The 17,915-nt window shown below is 34.2% G+C and overlaps 4 protein-coding genes across 7 annotated transcripts; 1 reads left to right on the forward strand and 3 right to left on the reverse strand.

Annotated features, from left to right (window-relative positions):
* The first annotated feature begins 1,147 nt into the window (after nt 1-1,147).
* On the forward strand, nt 1,148-4,589 carry LOC105802576 (uncharacterized). The gene is made up of 6 exons (XM_012634286.2): nt 1,148-2,649; nt 2,822-2,920; nt 3,061-3,177; nt 3,284-3,344; nt 3,829-3,953; nt 4,360-4,589. The coding sequence occupies exons 1-6, from the start codon at nt 2,251-2,253 to the stop codon at nt 4,426-4,428; spliced, it is 870 nt and encodes a 289-aa protein (XP_012489740.1). The 5' UTR covers nt 1,148-2,250; the 3' UTR covers nt 4,429-4,589.
* Nucleotides 4,590-4,711: 122 nt separating this feature from the next.
* On the reverse strand, nt 4,712-7,647 carry LOC105802577 (vesicle-associated protein 1-2). 3 transcript variants are annotated; one of them, XM_052624134.1, is made up of 8 exons: nt 7,387-7,646; nt 7,182-7,252; nt 6,992-7,073; nt 6,704-6,819; nt 6,465-6,623; nt 6,302-6,352; nt 5,465-5,567; nt 4,712-5,096 (listed from the first exon to the last, which is right to left on the reverse strand). In XM_052624134.1, the coding sequence occupies exons 1-7, from the start codon at nt 7,436-7,438 to the stop codon at nt 5,514-5,516; spliced, it is 585 nt and encodes a 194-aa protein (XP_052480094.1). In that variant the 5' UTR covers nt 7,439-7,646; the 3' UTR covers nt 4,712-5,096; nt 5,465-5,513. The 3 variants fall into 3 exon arrangements, with proteins under 3 accessions (XP_052480094.1, XP_012489743.1, XP_052480093.1); XM_012634289.2 differs by having other exon boundaries at nt 5,465-5,542; nt 7,387-7,645; XM_052624133.1 differs by lacking the exons at nt 4,712-5,096; nt 5,465-5,567 and adding an exon at nt 5,576-5,845 and having other exon boundaries at nt 7,387-7,647.
* A 5,357-nt stretch (nt 7,648-13,004) lies between these two features.
* Nucleotides 13,005-15,241, reverse strand: LOC105802575 (uncharacterized). Its single transcript, XM_012634284.2, has 2 exons — nt 15,032-15,241; nt 13,005-14,218 (listed from the first exon to the last, which is right to left on the reverse strand). The coding sequence occupies exon 2, from the start codon at nt 14,168-14,170 to the stop codon at nt 13,151-13,153; it is 1,020 nt and encodes a 339-aa protein (XP_012489738.1). The 5' UTR covers nt 14,171-14,218; nt 15,032-15,241; the 3' UTR covers nt 13,005-13,150.
* Nucleotides 15,242-15,868: 627 nt separating this feature from the next.
* Nucleotides 15,869-17,765, reverse strand: LOC105802574 (SPX domain-containing protein 3). Of its 2 annotated transcripts, none has more exons than XM_052623856.1 (3): nt 17,214-17,765; nt 16,626-16,794; nt 15,869-16,535 (listed from the first exon to the last, which is right to left on the reverse strand). In XM_052623856.1, the coding sequence occupies exons 1-3, from the start codon at nt 17,451-17,453 to the stop codon at nt 16,159-16,161; spliced, it is 786 nt and encodes a 261-aa protein (XP_052479816.1). In that variant the 5' UTR covers nt 17,454-17,765; the 3' UTR covers nt 15,869-16,158. The 2 variants fall into 2 exon arrangements, with proteins under 2 accessions (XP_052479816.1, XP_012489737.1); XM_012634283.2 differs by having other exon boundaries at nt 16,629-16,794; nt 17,214-17,754.
* Nucleotides 17,766-17,915: the final 150 nt, after the last annotated feature.

Here is a 17,915-nt window from a genome sequence, read left to right on the forward strand (position 1 = left end):
GCTTCATCAATACAAAGATCCAAAACTTTTTGAAGCTTATTAGCAATAGTCTTAAATATCATTTTATAAATAATTGTACATAGGCTTATAGGACAGAAGTTTGTTAAATTTGTCGAGTGGGAAATCTTCGGGATCAATACAATATTTGTAATACTAATGGGTTCCAAAGACATACCTCAATTTAGAATTTCCAAACAGTAAGAGACGACGTCCTGTCTTAAAATATGCCAAAACTTTTGGAAAAACAGTGTCGAGTATCCATCTGCTCCCGATGCCTTTGTTGGGCCTATTCCTTTTAGTGTCATTTATAATTCCTCCTTATATTTTGCAGTCAACATCCTATTCATGCTTTCAGTAATACACCTCTTCACTCCCAAAAGAATATGATCCGGGTTTTCAGTACCTTTCGTGGAAAAAAGTTCCTAAAAATAATTTTGTGCAATCTCCTTCATCGCTCCACCCTCCGAAGCCGCCTTACCATCTTTATCTTGCAAACTACGAACTTTATTCGTCGACATTAAGAAGCAAAGTTATGAAAAAACGCCGTATTTCTATCCCCATTTTGTAACTAATTTGCACCTACCCTTTGTTCCCAATAAAACTCTTCTTTCTCAATTTCCGAATTAAGATGTAGCTTGACTTCCAATAATTCCGCAAGCGTTTCCTCGTCCCTCTCCTAATTGTTTAAATATCTATCTACCTCATGAGGTCTTGTATAGGCCCCCTCATTTCGTTCGGACTTTCCTCTCCCAATCTTTCAAACCCCTTTGCAATATAATTAGTTTCTCCATTGCATTACCCGAACTTGCCTCTTATAATCTTCAGACTTTTTTTTCACAAGTTTCCTCTAAAATCCACCAAGCCTCAAAATGAAAAATTTTCTTTATTCGCCTTACATCTTCCTAAATTGTTTGAATATATAAGGAACAATGATTCGAGAAAGAGTGAGGTAAATGACTAACTATAAAATCAGGGAACAAAGCCATCCATTCAGCGTTAGCAACACCTCTGTCAAGCATACAATATTCCAACATAAACAAGACCTTGGATATCCAACATCCACTAAAGAATATTCCATAAGCACCATGTGAAACTCATCCATACGTTTCTCTTCCCTTGGTACTCCTCTTTTTTTCATAAGCATACAATATTTCTTAAAGCCCCCCAAACCATCTAGGGATAATTTTGATCCCTTCCTAATTGCCTCAAGAGATTCCACGTTTCCTCTATATTACAAATATTGACTGTCCCATAAAAACCTGTCATCCTCCATTCAGGACTTTCCCCATCTTCTTTAATGATTACATCAATATGATTCTTTGAATAGTTTCAAAGTTGAACCATGGTGCCTTCTTTCCAAGCTAAACATAGACCCCCTTACGTTCCTTCAGCTGAAAACACAATACCATTTTGAAACCCACATCTTTTATGCAACTTTTCCATTCGAGACAATTTAACTTCATCTCCATGAATAAGACAATTTAGGAACAATATTTCTTCAACATATGTTTAAGCTTTCTAATATCCCGCGGGTTCTCCAGTCCGCGGACATTCTAGCTTGAGAGTTTCATTGCTCTCGGTCGGCTTGCCTATTGGCAGTCGCCGGTCTTTTTTTGTACTTGAGTGATTTGCTCATTAATAGACCTTAACGAATCTGCAGAAACAGAAACACTAGCGAATCTGCAAAAACAGAAACGCTAAAATCCATATTTTCAAACCTGGGCTTTTTCTTCCCATCCCCACTTTCTATCAAACTATCTTCTATATCCTTCACCATATCGGCCAGATCCATCCCATTAAAGGATCCCGCCTTAACATTATTAGCTTGATTTTTGAATCTTTCCAAATTAAATCCCAATATTGATTTCCCCAACTCTCTACTCATCACATCTCTTGAATTCCACCCCATATCACACTTTCCCCAATTTGCATTTCTTCCTTACAGAACCGAACATTATTCACTGTTGTAGCTCTTCTTGTTGACGGCCTCAAAGACAAGCCCCAACCCATATCCATTTCTTTCATACCTTAAGTCTGATTAAATAAAAATTATCTCCATGACCTAATATCACATAGAAAGCAAAAAAAGGTTAATGTTTCTTACCGAAATTGAGCAAAGTTTTAGATCACTATAAATTCATTAGAGTATTATAGTGGCAAGATCGTCCTAAAATTAACTCTGTGTAAAAGGTCTGTTCCAATTCTTCAACAAAGTCGCGCCAAAAATCTACAGGAGAATTAGAAGCCACAATGACAAAACGCCGAATCTCTAATTCTGAATCAGAAGAAAGTGGAAGTGTAAGCGAAGAAGAAGAAGATGATGATAATGAAGTAATCCTCAAGCAAGAACAACAAGGTATATCCGAATACGAGAAGCAGAGACTAGCGAGAATTGCAGAGAACAGAGCCAGAATGGAGGCTTTGGGTCTGCCCAAAATTGCCTCTTCTTTGATGGGTTTGTCGCCAAATACAAGTCGGACTTCGAGCAAGATTAAAGGGAAACGCAAGGTCATTGATGACGATGAAGATTACAGGCCCAATGATAACGAGGACGACCACGACGAAGACGATGATGATAAACTTGATGGTGATGATGAGGAGGAGTTTCCGGGTAGTAAAACGCCTCAAACTCAGTCTCGTAAAAAGAAGGTGGGTACTCGGCTACAATTTAGCCCTTTTTTTGGTAAAATAGCTCACAGAAACGAATCGTTTAAGGAGCCCTAAATAAGATGATAAATTTGATTACTTTATAGTGTAGCTCTTCCCTCGAGCCATCTGGTTATAGTTTAGCTTATACTTGAATTGATTCTCTCTTTTCCAGATGAAAAATAAAGGCTCAAGATCTAAGAAGAAAGCTTCTGTTCAAAAACATTTGAGTAGTTCAGATTTCATTGACGATGGTGATGATGAATTAATGAAGGTCAGTTTCGGTGACAGTACGGAGCAAATGCTGTTTCCATTTCTAGGTTTTTGACTTGTTTGAGTTTGGCAACGCGGAACTTCGTCTCGTATAAGTATCTGGTTTTACTGCGAGACTAAACTTTTGTGATACATTTTCAGGCAATTGCTCTGTCCCTTAAAGATTCTGGAGAAGTTTTAGGTGCTGTACCTACAGTTGTGCAAGATGCTACTTTCACTGAAAGCAAGGGGAATGCTCGATCGAAGAGGAAAAAATCGGTTTGTTCTGTTTCATAATTAATGTGTGGATTTAAAGGATTGACACTATTTGCTTCCCCTAACTCAGTTTGCGTTCACTCGGTTTCTTTTCATATGTGGATCACAGTTCACCAGCCGCATGCAGATGACTGAGGATGAAATGGTCGTGCACTTCTTTCACTTTGATGGTAATTTTTTACGCTACTTTCATTTTGCTCTCTATCTCCTTGTCATGGATGTGCATCAACAAAGTAAGCTTATTACTATAGAAAGCTTTGAAACTAGGAACTATGTGAGTTTTGCATTAGCATTGCTGTTGCGAAAGAATCTCCTAGCGGAGGGTTGCCTCTCATTTGAGATGCTATAAGATGTTGTGTGCGTTGTTGTTGCATCACAAGGATCTGTTCTATCACAAGAACAGCTATTATTTAACATATAATGGCACCTGAGAAGAAATTAATGCCGAATGCTATGGTAACAGCAGTTAGCTAAGTAATAGTAGGACTTTTGGTCCATTGCTTACATTGCATGTTTTGGTTCGGTCAAATTAGAACCAGAAACCCAATGTTGAACACATCCGATCTATATAATGCTATGCCCGTTATTGGTATTATCTCACCATTCTTGAGTATGTTTTTTTGGTCACTGATCAAAAGCATTGTTGGCTATCAGAAGCTGGAAAAGGAAGCATTTCTATGAGAGATTTACGAAGAGTAGCTATTGCACATGATTTTATGTGGACAGATAAGGAGTTGGCTGAGATGATCCAATGCTTTGATACCGATGGCGATGGGAAGGTCAGTACATTCTTTTAGTTAGTAATCTTCTTTTTCCCATTGTATGAAAGTATTTACACGATGGATATGAGTAAATATTCAATGAGTCCTGTAAGCAGTGAATTATAGGTATTATGTGAATAAAATTAGAAACCAAACCTAGTGTTTGGTTTGGAAAGATCGATTTGATTTGAAATTTTTAATTTGGATTTGATTTATAAGGTAAATGGGAAGAATGAAATGCTTATATTATGAATAGATTCAATATGATATATATATTTAAAAAGTATAAAAACATGGATTTACGAAATATTTAGAATTATGGATAGATTAAATGGGATTCATAAGCATGTGATGGATAATGCATGACTTCAAAATGTATACGAGTTTAAGAATTTACTTACCTTTCTCACTGGTGGCATTGCAGCTAAATCTTGATGATTTCCGGAAAATTGTCAGCAGGTGTAACATGTTACGAACATCTGACAATTCTTAAATAGGATTCAAGCTTATTCTGTTATAAGATGTACCTTTTGTGAATAGATTAGAATCTTGTAATCAAGACTCGGTGCTCCTTCCTTTTATTCTACAAGTTAAATGCTTCCAACTACAAATGTACAAATTTCAGCTATATATAATTTGATGAAAAGTTGGATACACTTTTTCTATGAGCCCGTCAATGCAAAAGAACTATCATTAATAGATTTCGCAAAGAAATGAATGTCAAGCACATGCATTTGATTATTCCCAAAATTCATGGATTAAATGCCGTTCCGAGATTGTTCACAGCAATAATGAAATCCATTCCAATGGTTGTCACTTGAAAGTTGTACTGTCAATGCACGGTAATACAATGAACCATAGTTGCTTCTTACCCGTCACACATTGGCTTTGTTTTTTGTGCATTCATGAAGACCAGTAAGTAATATATTTAACAAGAGCTACATACAACCCATCAATATACATTTGTTTATCCACTTTTCTTCATTTCATTTTTCTAGCAGTCGCGAGATGTGTCAAAGGAGGAAAGGATAAACTTGGCGGTCATGTTGTTTTCAAGATGTACCCCAAAATGATGCCAACCAAGCCAACCAAGCCAACAAGAATTACATACATGAATGGAATACCACCATTACCTCTTTTGGATTCACGTCTCAAGAGGTCCTGCAAATTAAATTTCAATGTAAGGTTGCATAAAACTACAAATGTCAACCAGTGGGGACCATATTGATGCTAGAATTATACAGGGATAACAAACTACTATCAGCATCCTCTCTCTATTATTATTCTTTAAAATCTCATTTCCTTCTAAACTATCTATGAACCTCTATAGAAGCTCATTTTCATTCTACGTTTCAACCTAAAGAGAAAGATAAGTTATTGACAACTGGAAAGTGATTGCAGATGATTGATAATGCACGGTATATAGCTAGCATATTAGCAACTTGGAACTTTTGTTATGAGTTGGAACCCTGAATATTTAATTCCAAAATACACTCAATAAACTCGTAGAAAATATGGAGTAACTTTACCAGTTCTTGCTGCAGCCTCTTATTTTGCTGAATGGCAGAGTTTTTCTCCTCAGTCAGCTTGAAAATGAGAGACTTTGCCTGCAATTAGAAGTATTGCCACAATCTTTTAAGGCTTTCCTTTTCCCTTTTTTGGTAATTGCAAGTTTCGCCAGAAGGAGCTTTCCCTCTGGCATTCAACCATTCAAGACTTTTCATTCTTCAAGAGGATAGTTCTTTTAACATATCTCAATTAGACTACTATCACATTAAATCATATATGTAAAAGAGTTATTTATTCATTAACCTGAAGAAAAATATAGCATTTATTATCTGACAAGGTATAATGCCACATTTAAAGCAGATCCATGTTAGATCCTTCTTTATTTCTGACATCAAGATGATCTGAAAAACCAACAGCAGAAGTTGAATTTCAAAATGTGACCCCAGCACTAGTGTTCAGCTTAAACGACCAAACCAAGATTTTAAAGGAGGTTGTCAGCATCCCTAGGCGTGTACTAGTGTATCCCAGCATTGGAATCAAGTAAACGATGCCATGGTACTCTGAGAATTTTTTAAGTTTTGGTTGATGATGGATTGAAATTTCCACCAAAAGATGCATCATATCGATATCATCAATGTATTCTTCAACTTGTAATATGTGACAAATTAATCAAGCATTTTCCTAAATTAACCAATTATGGAACTGAAGTCAACCATATGCAAATATAAAGAACTACTATAATGTATGCATTAACTCCATTGGTTTAGATATAACCTAAAAACATGGCTTACAGAAGCCCATAAAATTTCAATGCCAGAGCTAAAAGTACGAATAACAGAACGAGAGAGAGAAGTTACATCATCTGAGTTGTCTTGATGTTTATGCTGCTCAAGACGAGTTCTTGACACCTGCAGGCACAATTGTATAGCCAATACACAACTCATTAGTATATCAGTGCAGCACACTGATCAAAACTAAAACCCTATTCAATGTCAAACACAAGAGACACGGAAAACTCACAGATTCTGCAGCATTCAAGCTACCATTGTCCGAGACAGAAGCCCTAGGTGACAAGCCTTCCTCAGATCCTTCCCGAACAGGGGAAGGCGGCCTAGGAGCGGCAACATAAATAACCCTCAACTTGCACTCCTCAACATGATGTTCGGATTCTTTGTTAAACTAACATATTCAAAAGCAAACAGTTAGGAAACAAAAACCCACCTTTTTTCAAATCAGATCTAACAGACTACAATACTTACCATCTCTGAAGTTATATCCTTTGCTGTAGCTCCAGGACTAGCAACCACACTCTGAAGTAAAAATTTATCATTGCATTGCATATCAGGAGGTGCTTCCTTTTGAGCTTGCATTATAACTGACTCCATAAATAAAAACAATAAGTAACTACTTAAAAAAGTAATTATAAAGTTGCAAATAAAGCTATGGTTGCCATGAAATTCAACTAAACATTAAAAAAGAAACATGATTAACTAAAATAAGGATAGCTAAGTCCAAATTTTGTGCCAGAGAGGGACAAGGAGAGAGACCAATAACGTTGCACGTAGACCTAGGTAATACAACTCCAGTGTTAGGCCTTACACAGTACTTCTTTGGATTTGTCGTTTTCACCTGCAAAACACACACACGCACATCCTAAGTAAAAAAATTTCTTTCTTTTCTTTTACCAGAAATGTTTGAGGAAAAAGTAGTAACTGAAACACGAGATTTCAGAAGTACCTTAAAAGCCACATAATTGTCGGTCTTGTTGGATAAGTTTAGAGAACATGAGATCTGCTTTCGCAATTCAACTAATTCAGTAACAAGAAATGTTAATGATTAGAAAACAGTTGAAAATGGAACTTATATCCATGAAGAAATGGATCTGGAAAGCTACGCTAAACTGTAAATTCTTTAAACAGGAAAGAGTTTGGGAGATGCTTACAGGGAAATTGGAGCTCTTGAGGCTCGATGCTGAGAAGTTCACCGGTACTCATCGTGATTGGATCAGTGACAGGAGACCACCAGAGATATAATTGAGGGAGGCTTCTATGAAGTTTTTAAAAGGGCACAAGATTCTGGTTTCCGGCGAAGGCAGAATTATGACAATGATGACCGGTCTTCGAGCGACAGAGAGAGAGAGAGAGAGCTGAAAAGCAAGCGCGTGCGATAATGATGTTTGTCTTACTCTTTTGACTGCGGTTGTTTCCCGTTCCCTATTTTACAGTATCATGCGGTTCCTTTTAGGGCTATAATTGTCTATTCGTCTCCCCATAATGATTTGGACTTTCCAATAAAAAGCATTCACAATAGAGGTGTCCGTGGGCCGGGCGGTTTGGCCCGACTCGACCTGACGACCTGTCTAAAATATTGGAGGGTTCGGGTAAAAATATAGGCCTGAAATATGGGTTTGGGCAAAAAAATGAGGCGCATTTTGGGCACTACTTTTTTAGCCCGAGCCCGGCCCGACCCGACCTGAATATAATAAATAAATATTTTTTAATTTTAAAATATTTTTTTATTTTTTATTTTTTAAATAAATTTTTGGTGTTTATTAAAAAAATAGGCCTGGCCGGGCCGGGCTCAGGCTTAGGAATTTTTTTCCGGGCCGGGACTGGACAAAAATTCAGGCCCATATTTCGGGCCGGGCCGGTCTCGGGCCTAGGTCACGGGCTGAAATTTTTTTTGAACCCGGCCCGAACTCGGCCTGGCCCGGCCCATAGACACCTCTAATTCACAACCAGGGAAACCAAATTATTTTTCCCCTTAAATGCTAAAAAATTCATTTGAAAAATAATAAGAAACAAATTAAGTTTTTTTTTTAAATTAGTAATCCATCGAAGGTTTGTTTGGACAGTAAAGAGTAATCGATTGAAACTGTAATTATTAGGATAGTAATTACATTATCTTATAATTACAAAGATTTGTACTTAATTATTTTAGTGCATATTTGTTGAGTTATTCCTCCTTGATATTTAATATTTGTTCGTTATCATTATCTATTGATCTTTGACCGAGTTATTCTAAATTTGAATATTTATCAGTAAGATAATCAATATCTCCTTCTTTCGTTTGCTTTTCAAGTATGGATATCTTAATTTCACCTATAATTAAAGTTAAAAATATGTAACATACTAATACGATCCAACATTATTTTTTATGCTATACTAAGATGAAGTTATTAATATGAAAAAAAATTTAGAACGACAAATGTCTTCTCAATAATATTTAGAAGCTTTGAATGTCACAAATTAAAGAATTCGCAAGTTATGATGCTTGTGTTTGTCATTCTCCCAGATGGCATCTAGGATGCAAAAAATATTTTGTATTTGCATAATTAGCATGGATCTGATAATATTTGGGTTCACAATCCATATAATATGTAGATAAAATTTATATAAACTTAATTTGGAGAAAAACTTATGTTAAACCATATCCTTTATATAATCATAAGTTAATATGTTAAACCATATCCTTTATATAATCATAAGTTAAAGTAAAAGTAATATAAAAGTTATAATATATAACTTTTATAAATAATATAATTTTTCATAACTTTATAAAGTTTTTTATAAATAATTTACAACAAAAACTATAACATTTTTATAAATAAATATATTATTTTTATAACATATGACATTGACACATAAATAAGTTATGTCCATACTTTTTAGCCATGAATTTTTATAAATAAATATATTATTGATGATGCGTGAGGTAAACAAGAGAAATTGGAAAGTGTAATTGGGGTACTTCACTTACAGCTAATTCGGTGGGACTATCAATTTCAATAGTTACCTAAACATGCCACCCTTTTATAATTATAAGCAATTACACCCTAATCCAATTACTAAATGATTTTTCAAACATTACTTAAGTTTTTTAAATTAAATTTTTAAGTTATTTTACAAAAATAAATTATCAACATTAAACCAAAAATTATAAATGACTGTAGAAGATAAAAAATTAATTTTTGAAAGATTCTAAAAAAATAAAGTTTTATGTAAGGAAATTTTTGGTACACTGTCAATAGAATTTTAGACTCTACAAGAAAAATCAAAAGGTTGACAAGTGTATTATAAATATAGTAAAATATTAAAAATACATTATTACTTTCCCAGATATTCACCCTTTATGAAACGTAAAGTTAAGAATTTTCTAAAAGAATATGAAAAAGATGTAAGATTTTTATTAAAATCTATAAAAAGAAATTTCAAGAAAAACTAAAAGAATCTTTAAAAACTCAAATAAAAATTCAAAAACTTTTGAAAGATTCTAAAATTATAAAGGTTTATAAAAAATCAAGCACGATAAGATTTTTTTTAATTATTAAAACTTATGAAAATTTCCACAAATTTCAAAATAAAATTAAAAATGTTTAAAGAATTCTAGAATTATTGAATGTAAGCTTTTAGAAATAAAAAAAATCAATCAATAAATTTAATATAAAAGTATTTACATTTACTTAAATCTCTATAAAAAAGTACTCATTCAATTATGGAATAAAGAAAACTAAAATTTTTAATAATGAATATAGCTAATATCTAAAAGTAAAAAGTGTTTTTAGAATACAATTGTAACATTGAATTTATACATTTTTTTTTTGAATAATTTCATTATAAATTTTGATTATATTTATTTTTTTTGACACAATACTTAGATCTACCCATAACCCCCACCCAACCCATAAACAGAAGAACAATGCACTTCAGCGCACTCGACCTTATGTCCTCCTGCATTAGCAACAATGCTCATACCAATCGAGCTAAGACTCAATCGGCTTAATTGAATTTATTTTAATTTTTTATCAGCGTTTGAAAGATTACTATGTGGATAACTTGATCCGTTGTAATTTGATATGTCAAATTAGGCTCTCTAGAACACTTAATGAGTTTGTTCTCAAGCAATTTATAAATCTTTTCTATATATTCTTGTTGATTTTTAGTTTTTAGTATTAATGATCATGTTTATTTAATTTTAGGGTCTGTTTGATTGACGGAATTAATTTTCCGGAAAATCATTTCCAACTTTTCCAGCGTTTGATTGGCGGAAACATTTTCCATTTGGAAAATAAACTCCAAAACAAGGGAAAATGGGTTACATTTTAGGGAAAATGTCTTACCCTTTCAATTTTCGTAAGGCATTTTCTGTGCTCTCCTCTCTATCGCCTCCTTCATTCCTTCCTTCATTTCCTAGAAAAACCGCTTACATTTATCGATTTTCCAAGAACTTGTTTTTTAATTATTCGATACTTGTTTTTTAACACAATTACAAATAATTTATTTGATATTAGTTTTTTCAATTTATAACGATTAATATTGTAGCTTAATAATTGAGTATTATTATAAATAAATCATTGCAATATATGTAAAATAATTTAAAATATAAAAATTATTAATATATATTAATATATGTAAAACAACTTTTTCAAAATATATTTTAAAAATCATAAGCAATGAAAAATATTTTACATGATTCAATCAAACACCGAAAATAATTTCCAGTAAATAATTTTACAGAAAAGTAAAACATTTTCCAGAAATTATTTTACGGAAAATATTTTACTGGCAATCAAACAGATCCTTAGTCTTCTTAGGCCCAATTTGGGAAAATGGTGCCATTGGGAGCCTAATAATGCAATTGAGTTTCTGTAAGAAGACAACAACGACCAAACCTTGAGGAGAACGATATCTAACATGAGTGTAGCAACATTGATATTAGGATGTCGCGACATTGAGTTTCCATCACCTCATATGTGTAAAACTTCAACAAGAAATCAACCTAGAACAAATTACTGAGGGTGTCGTGACACTGAGCTGAAAGTCACGGCACCAAGCTTCCAAGGTCACGATACCACTATTGATTGTTGAAGTGAAGCAATTATGACTATTGCTGAGGATGTTAATACCCCCAAACTAGTCAATGTTGCGACATTAATACCCCCAAAGCCAAGATGGTATCATTGTTGAGAGTGCCATGACATGTCAAGATGGTATCATTGTTGAGAGTGTTGCGACATTAAGATCCCTCAGAGCCAAGATGGTGCCACAGTTGAGAGTGTCATGACATGGGTGTCTGATGGGGTGAAGAATACTATAGGGTAGTTTTATATTCTACACAAACACAAGTCAACTCATACACTCTAAAGGCATTTTTGTCAAGTTTTATGATTGAATTTTGGCAGTACAAAAGATGTTTTTATTGTCAAACTTAAGGGAGATACATATTTATCAATTTTTAGCTTAGTATTTATTCTCTTCTCTATTTTTTATGTTTTAGTTCTTTACTTTTCTCAGCTTAGTGGTTGTAGCTGATAGTTTTATTAGTTTTTACCACAGCTTTTGATTTCTTTGCACTTAGATACACAAACTTTATTTTATATTTTGATTTCTCTTTAAAGCCTTTAATATATTCCAGCTTTGTTAACTTTTAAAGTGTAAAAATCTCAACTTTAGTTATGTTTTCTTCTTCATTGTTGCTGTTGTCATCTTCTCCAAAGAACTCATCAAGAGTCCCTAAGAGTTTTCTAACTTTGTTTTTTATGCTTTCTTTAATGAATAATTTGAGCATGTATTTGACTAATGTTTGTGTGTTGATTATGGGTAGTAACTAAATCTCATGGTGGTTGGTTGATGGAAATGTTGCATGGTTAATTTTTGGGTCAGAGGCTAAATTGTAAAAACTAGACTAAATAAAATAAACTTCAAAAACTAGCATTGACGCCTCTAGGTGAACATTTAGATAGGTGAGACCAAGAGTAGAGCCTATTGAGAATCATTTTGATTGTTCGCTTTAGTTTGATGAAATCGAAAGCTAAACCGGACTAAATCGTCTAATTGGGTAAAATAATGACCAAGAGGTAAAATTAAACTAATTAGGAGTTTAAACCCTTTAGATCCCTAATCCAAGAACTAACCAACATGGAAGTCAGTCGACCACTTTTGTGTAGCTAACTAACATATTTGCATGCATTTTCATTGTTAATCCCTTTATCACCTAAACTCTCTCGAGTCTGATCTTCAAAATACTCCGTTGTTCCGTTGTAACACAAAAATATTACAAAAAAACCTATCACACCTGTAGATAAATCATTTTATTTATGATAGTTTTGTGTTAATTTTCTGCCTCGACGCACGATCATAAGTATGATTTCATTTAAATTTTTTATTTTTTAAATAGTAGTAAAAATATTTTTTTATAAGTAAACACACTTTACTCTTATAGGTTAAATTAGAATACTAATAAAATTTAATTGTATGAAACTGTGATTCCACGTCATCTCTATTCTTTCCAATAATTTGATTTGTCATTCTCTTATTGAAAAAGAAATGATAGAAATGACGTGGAATCACAGTTTGATACAATTCTTTCTTGTACTGAAACAATTAAACCAACCAATATTAGTTTACAAACTGAGATTCAAATTCGTTTTTTACTAATAAACAAATTGAACAAAGTACTAAAATGAAGACAGAATTTCTTAACGATTCTGCAGTGGGAATAAAAAGGGCTTTTCTATCGTTTGGATTTTTATCATTTCAAACATTCAGACATGCCTTCTCCTATCATTCAAATAAGTAACATTCCATTAAGCTCGTGAAACTATAAACAACATTTCTTACACGTATGTTAACTAACTCCTCAATAAATGTACTATAAACCACATATAGACATTTTATTTGATTTTTATACTTAAGATGCTATTAGTATTAAGCATCGGCAGAAGCAGAAGATAGCTGTCGTTGAGCTCGAGCTGTAAAACCAGCAAACCAAGCAACCCTCATGAGTTGCACACCAAGGATCAGTACCCACCAACAGACCAGGCCCCTGATAGTGTGCATCATCCATGCTGGTGCACTGAGTTCAACCCCGAGTTTCAATCCCCTCATTAGCTGTAGCACGCGGTAAGCCTCATACACAACTGGGGTCACCAACCAGATTGGTGACTCCCAATGCCATGTCAACATCTCAGTCAGCATTTGTACCGACAGAAGCAGGATGTAGGGACCCAATAGAACTGCATATGGGATGAAAGAAAGCTGAGGTTGGAGGTAGCCCTTTTGGGATCCAAACAGCATCATCAAGGGGATTGCAAGTCCGGTCAAAGTTGCAACCAAATTCCAGAACTGGTAACTCACAGGAGGTTTGCTCTTGGAAGCTTGTCCCAGGTTTTTTGACTTGGCACAGTAATCTGCCATGAGGAGAAAAAGGGTGCAACCCAGATTGAAGATGCAATCAAGTCCAATCAAGGAAAGAAGGCTCACCACATTTGGGCCAATGAATATGGTGGATATTGGCAACCATAGAGTGGGTACCATGCCCGTGCCGAGGAGAACAGAAGGGCCAAGCAGCCACAATGGCCATTTAAGAAACTGAAGCTGTGCAACTGGTTGATTGGTTGTATCTGTACGATCTTCAGCTTTAGTAATTGAAGCCTCATCACTGCTGTCAGAAGACTCAGAACGCAGAGTTTCAAATAATTCAGATGATTTATCCAAGAACTTATCACCAGCTTTCTCAGTTAGAGCATATGTGACCGGTGAAGGTTCCCACTGAGGAAACTTCGTGCAGCAAACAGGGGACCTTCTGATGTGGATGCGATGGAAAGGGAGCACATAAGGCACCTTTGAAGCTTTTAACAATTGTAGGCTTTTGGAATGACCCTGAGGAATTCTAGTAATGGACATGGCAGAAGGAGATCGAGCCAGAGAAGCCATTCCTTGGTTCATAACTGAAACCTTCAGCAGCTTTGATAAGATGACATGGTTTTCATTTCACTGAAACATACATATGATTGTTAGCAGGAAAAGTTGAGCTCCAACAACTAAAGGTCTATATTCAAAATCAGATATTTCCAGCAAATTTATGCATGAAATGGTTGAATAGAGGGGGAAGAAGCTAATAACGTAAGCTTGGTATTTGACAAATTCAAATGAAGTTGTTATTATCTTTTATCCTAGTTTCGAATCATTGATTTATCTCATTTCCATTTTAAATGTAATTGTCTATCTTTACCTCTATAAAATAGAAGCAACCAAATTAAAAAGTCTAATTAATAATACAAATCACACTAATTAGACAGGAAGCTCAGTCAAAGAGTGGGCATCTACAATGAAGAAGCTCTTGTTTTTTTGTTTCTAAACACTGATTACAAGAATAACAAAGTACAAATTCAAAGCCTAAACCCGGTAGCAACTCTTCCAATAACGAAATTCAATCTTTACTTACCGGAGACCAAGAGTAGTAGATTTTTCGAGTCAAAATCGATCATTTGAATATGTTACATAATTTTTCCTTACAACAAAGAAAAAGCCTATAACATCACACTTCATTTATTCTTTTTAATGAACAATTTTGCATCGGGTCCTCTATAAATTTTATGAATATCAATCTAAAGCTCTTTCAAAGTCTCCATAATGAAAAAAAGAAAACCCAGAATTACATCACAAAGTTAAATTGAAAGTTGAAGATGAAGATTAGTATCATAGATAATGAGTTGAGGAAAAACAGACTCAGAAATTTGAAAATTAGGGTTGATAACTAGCAAGTAATAAAGCTCATTCTCTAGTATAATTTAATCAGGAAATTACCTCATTTCCAGGGGAGGATGTTGGTATGCTGAAATGGGAGGTAAAAATCCGACAATGAGAAGTCTAGTAAACTCGCCTCTAATAAAACACTTCTTCGGTTTGTCTGACTAGTTTCATTGATATGTAAAGGTGTCAGAATCAGAACCACTGAGGCCGGGCCTTGGTTTGTAGTTACACTTTGTTTCTGTTTCCTATTCGGCTCTTTATTTGATTCACCAGCCTGCCATTTGCTCTTGGACTCTTTTTAAGTCTTTAATCATAGAATTCCTTGGCTTAGATATTTTGGTATATTATAAATATTTTAGAACAAATATAACAGTACAAAACACAACAAATGAAGTATAAAAAAAAGAAACTGAATGAAAATCGAAAAAGAAAAGTTGGCATACACATGTTGGACTAAAAACCCACACATCGTAATTATTAAAAGCGAGACTCGAATTCAATTACTCAAAGATTTAATATCTCTACCTTAACCAATAAAATTAAGGCCTCATTGGCCTCTTATTTACTTCTTAGTATTTTTTTTTAAATAAGAAAAGGTGTTTAGGATGATGTTTTAATTTCATAATCAAAGGTTTAAAGAAAACAATCCTTTGTCTCATAATTTATAGATTTTATTTGTTTTTACTATAGTTTGACTCTTAATTTTTGTTGGTATAGTCACAAGTATTTTCTTTCTTTTTACCATTCGAGAGCAGCTTTGTTCGGACCAAGGTAATATTCAGGAAAATTCTATCAAGATTCAAAACTTGCATACTTTTTCTTCGGAATACAATGTATCTTACGATTGCACTAACACTTATTTTATATTAATGCTGAACAGTTTTTAAAATATAAATATAAATCCGCAATTGTAATAAAATAAAATAAGGATATCAATCTGTTTATACAACCCAAAGAAAAATGTACTAGTAATCGACTGCATGCAAGATGCAGAATTGTATCCTAAAAAAAAAAAATTTAGAGCAATAATAGTATGAGGTTTACTATGTTCTAAAAACCCATGCTAACTTTAGGATTTCAATAGCAATCATAACAGGATGTTACGATTTTTTGGGGCGTTCACAACCGTAATAAACACAACGATACTGAAACTACACGTAAATTTCATTTAAGTTGTGTGATCAGACAATGGGGATCGGGGAGTTGAGTTGGAAGGAGTGTATGAGATCAGAGTCTGGCAAATCCATAGGAGGCAGAGAAAAATGGCCGTAAGTAGAACTGCCTCTTCTAATTTCTTGCATGCTCAATAGAGCTGCCACTGTGTTCCTGAAAATCCCTTTCCCTGCTATTGTTATAGCTTCTCTCTGTTCCTTTACGATTTCTTCTTCGTCTTCTTGTTCTACAGGGAACACTTCATCAATGGTGTTTTCACATTCCTTGACGAGCTTCGATACAAGATCGGTTATGAAAAATGGTTGCTGCAGCACTTTCTGTATAAAGGGCAAACGCAATAACCCACCAGTACGCTTGTCATATTTCTTCAGTATCTTAGCCAAACCTACACAACTCAAAACATTGTCTGGTTTATTAATCATAACATATTAAAGAAACATATATATTGAATGAAAGATTGACACAGTACACTGACTACCTGTGTAATTGATATTGCTGTAATTCACTAAGAGGACCATTTCACCATGGAAATTGACAATATCTTTTCTAATTTTCGCCATTTCGTCTTTATATTCTGCTTCTGAAGGCTTAGTTCCATTGGGACCCCATGTTTCTATAACTCTCTTAATCCTCTGTTGCAATTCCTGAATTTATACATTCCTTTTTCAAACTTCTATATCATTTAACTAATCTTTTCTTTTACAAAGGAAGCAATTGTGGGATTTTCTACAACAGATTGCAGATATTGAGATTCAATTGCTAATAAATCTAAAAAGAATAATGGTATATAGAAATTGATTTTTCTATTGGGGTGCACACTTACATGAAGCTATCTAGTAAATGTAAAGAAACACCCCAAGAGTATGAACAATCTTTATATTAATTTCCTAACTTTATTCTGAGTTGGCCCTGGATGGTTTGATGAGTCATTTGAGTTGACTCAGCCAACAAACAATGCTATACTATATCTAAACCAAAGCACTTGGTATTAAATGATCATCTTTGTTTGTGTTGGTCTATGATATAAAACAGTCGTATTAAGCTTTCCAGTAAATAAACTTACCTTATGGCGGATGATAAAGTCTTCCTCTTGTTCCATGAAAAAAACATTAAACTTGTCGATCTCATTGTTCAACAAATGCACAAATTCAGCTTCTGCATCTGCCTTTCCATACTCCACACATGACTCCGCCGAAGAAATCTGTCGAACAAGCTTTTTCAACTCTTTGTAAGACAGGAACTTGTCCCGCCACGCTGGCAAACTTTCCTCAATTTGCTGCTTTAATCTCTTCCCAAACTTCATACTTGACACCCACCTAAAAATTTAATGGAAGTGAAAACTGGAATTGTAAAAAGAACAATTTTTTTTTTAAAAAAAAGAAAGAATACAAGAGAAGGGTAATGAAGGAGAAGGAACGGTAGATGAATTGGGTTTAATAGCAAAAGAGCATAGAATATGAAAGAGCATATGCTTGGCGTGATGAAGTGAAGATTAGAAAAGGTATAAAAGAGTCGTTTGATGTAAGAGAAATCCCAAGCATATTCGGTCACTGTATTGTAGTCATTCATGCCAAACACCCTTAGTCCAAGGGCCAATGGCGATGCTTTATGGTCGATTCGACTTTTACATTATAGTATTAATACAGGTAAATACATATGGGGAAGATGGGTAAAGGAAAAACTAAAGATACAAGCTGGTGAGGTTTTGCACCAATCAGAGTGGAATACATGAGATGGGTCCTAGGTTCCCACTTTGGCTTCATCG

This window comes from Gossypium raimondii, chromosome 11, assembly GCF_025698545.1.
Source record: "Gossypium raimondii isolate GPD5lz chromosome 11, ASM2569854v1, whole genome shotgun sequence".
NCBI lineage: Eukaryota > Viridiplantae > Streptophyta > Magnoliopsida > Malvales > Malvaceae > Gossypium > Gossypium raimondii.

Excerpts from the sequence above, each read along its gene's own strand:
- LOC105802575 (XM_012634284.2), bottom strand. The coding sequence starts at position 14,170 with ATGAACCAAGGAATGGCTTCTCTGGCTCGATCTCCTTCTGCCATGTCC.
- LOC105802574 (XM_052623856.1), bottom strand. The coding sequence starts at position 17,453 with ATGAAGTTTGGGAAGAGATTAAAGCAGCAAATTGAGGAAAGTTTGCCA. Across the intron at positions 16,795-17,213 it reads ACTTTATCATCCGCCATAAG|GAATTGCAACAGAGGATTAA; the intron begins GTAAGTTTATTT and ends GTATAAATTCAG. Across the intron at positions 16,536-16,625 it reads CAATATCAATTACACAGGTA|GTTTGGCTAAGATACTGAAG; the intron begins GTCAGTGTACTG and ends TGAGTTGTGTAG.
- LOC105802577 (XM_012634289.2), bottom strand. The coding sequence starts at position 7,438 with ATGAGTACCGGTGAACTTCTCAGCATCGAGCCTCAAGAGCTCCAATTT. Across the intron at positions 7,074-7,181 it reads ACAATTATGTGGCTTTTAAG|GTGAAAACGACAAATCCAAA; the intron begins GTACTTCTGAAA and ends TGTGTTTTGCAG. Across the intron at positions 6,624-6,703 it reads AGGATATAACTTCAGAGATG|TTTAACAAAGAATCCGAACA; the intron begins GTAAGTATTGTA and ends TGAATATGTTAG.
- LOC105802576 (XM_012634286.2), top strand. The coding sequence starts at position 2,251 with ATGACAAAACGCCGAATCTCTAATTCTGAATCAGAAGAAAGTGGAAGT. Across the intron at positions 3,178-3,283 it reads GATCGAAGAGGAAAAAATCG|TTCACCAGCCGCATGCAGAT; the intron begins GTTTGTTCTGTT and ends TGTGGATCACAG. Across the intron at positions 3,345-3,828 it reads GCACTTCTTTCACTTTGATG|AAGCTGGAAAAGGAAGCATT; the intron begins GTAATTTTTTAC and ends GTTGGCTATCAG.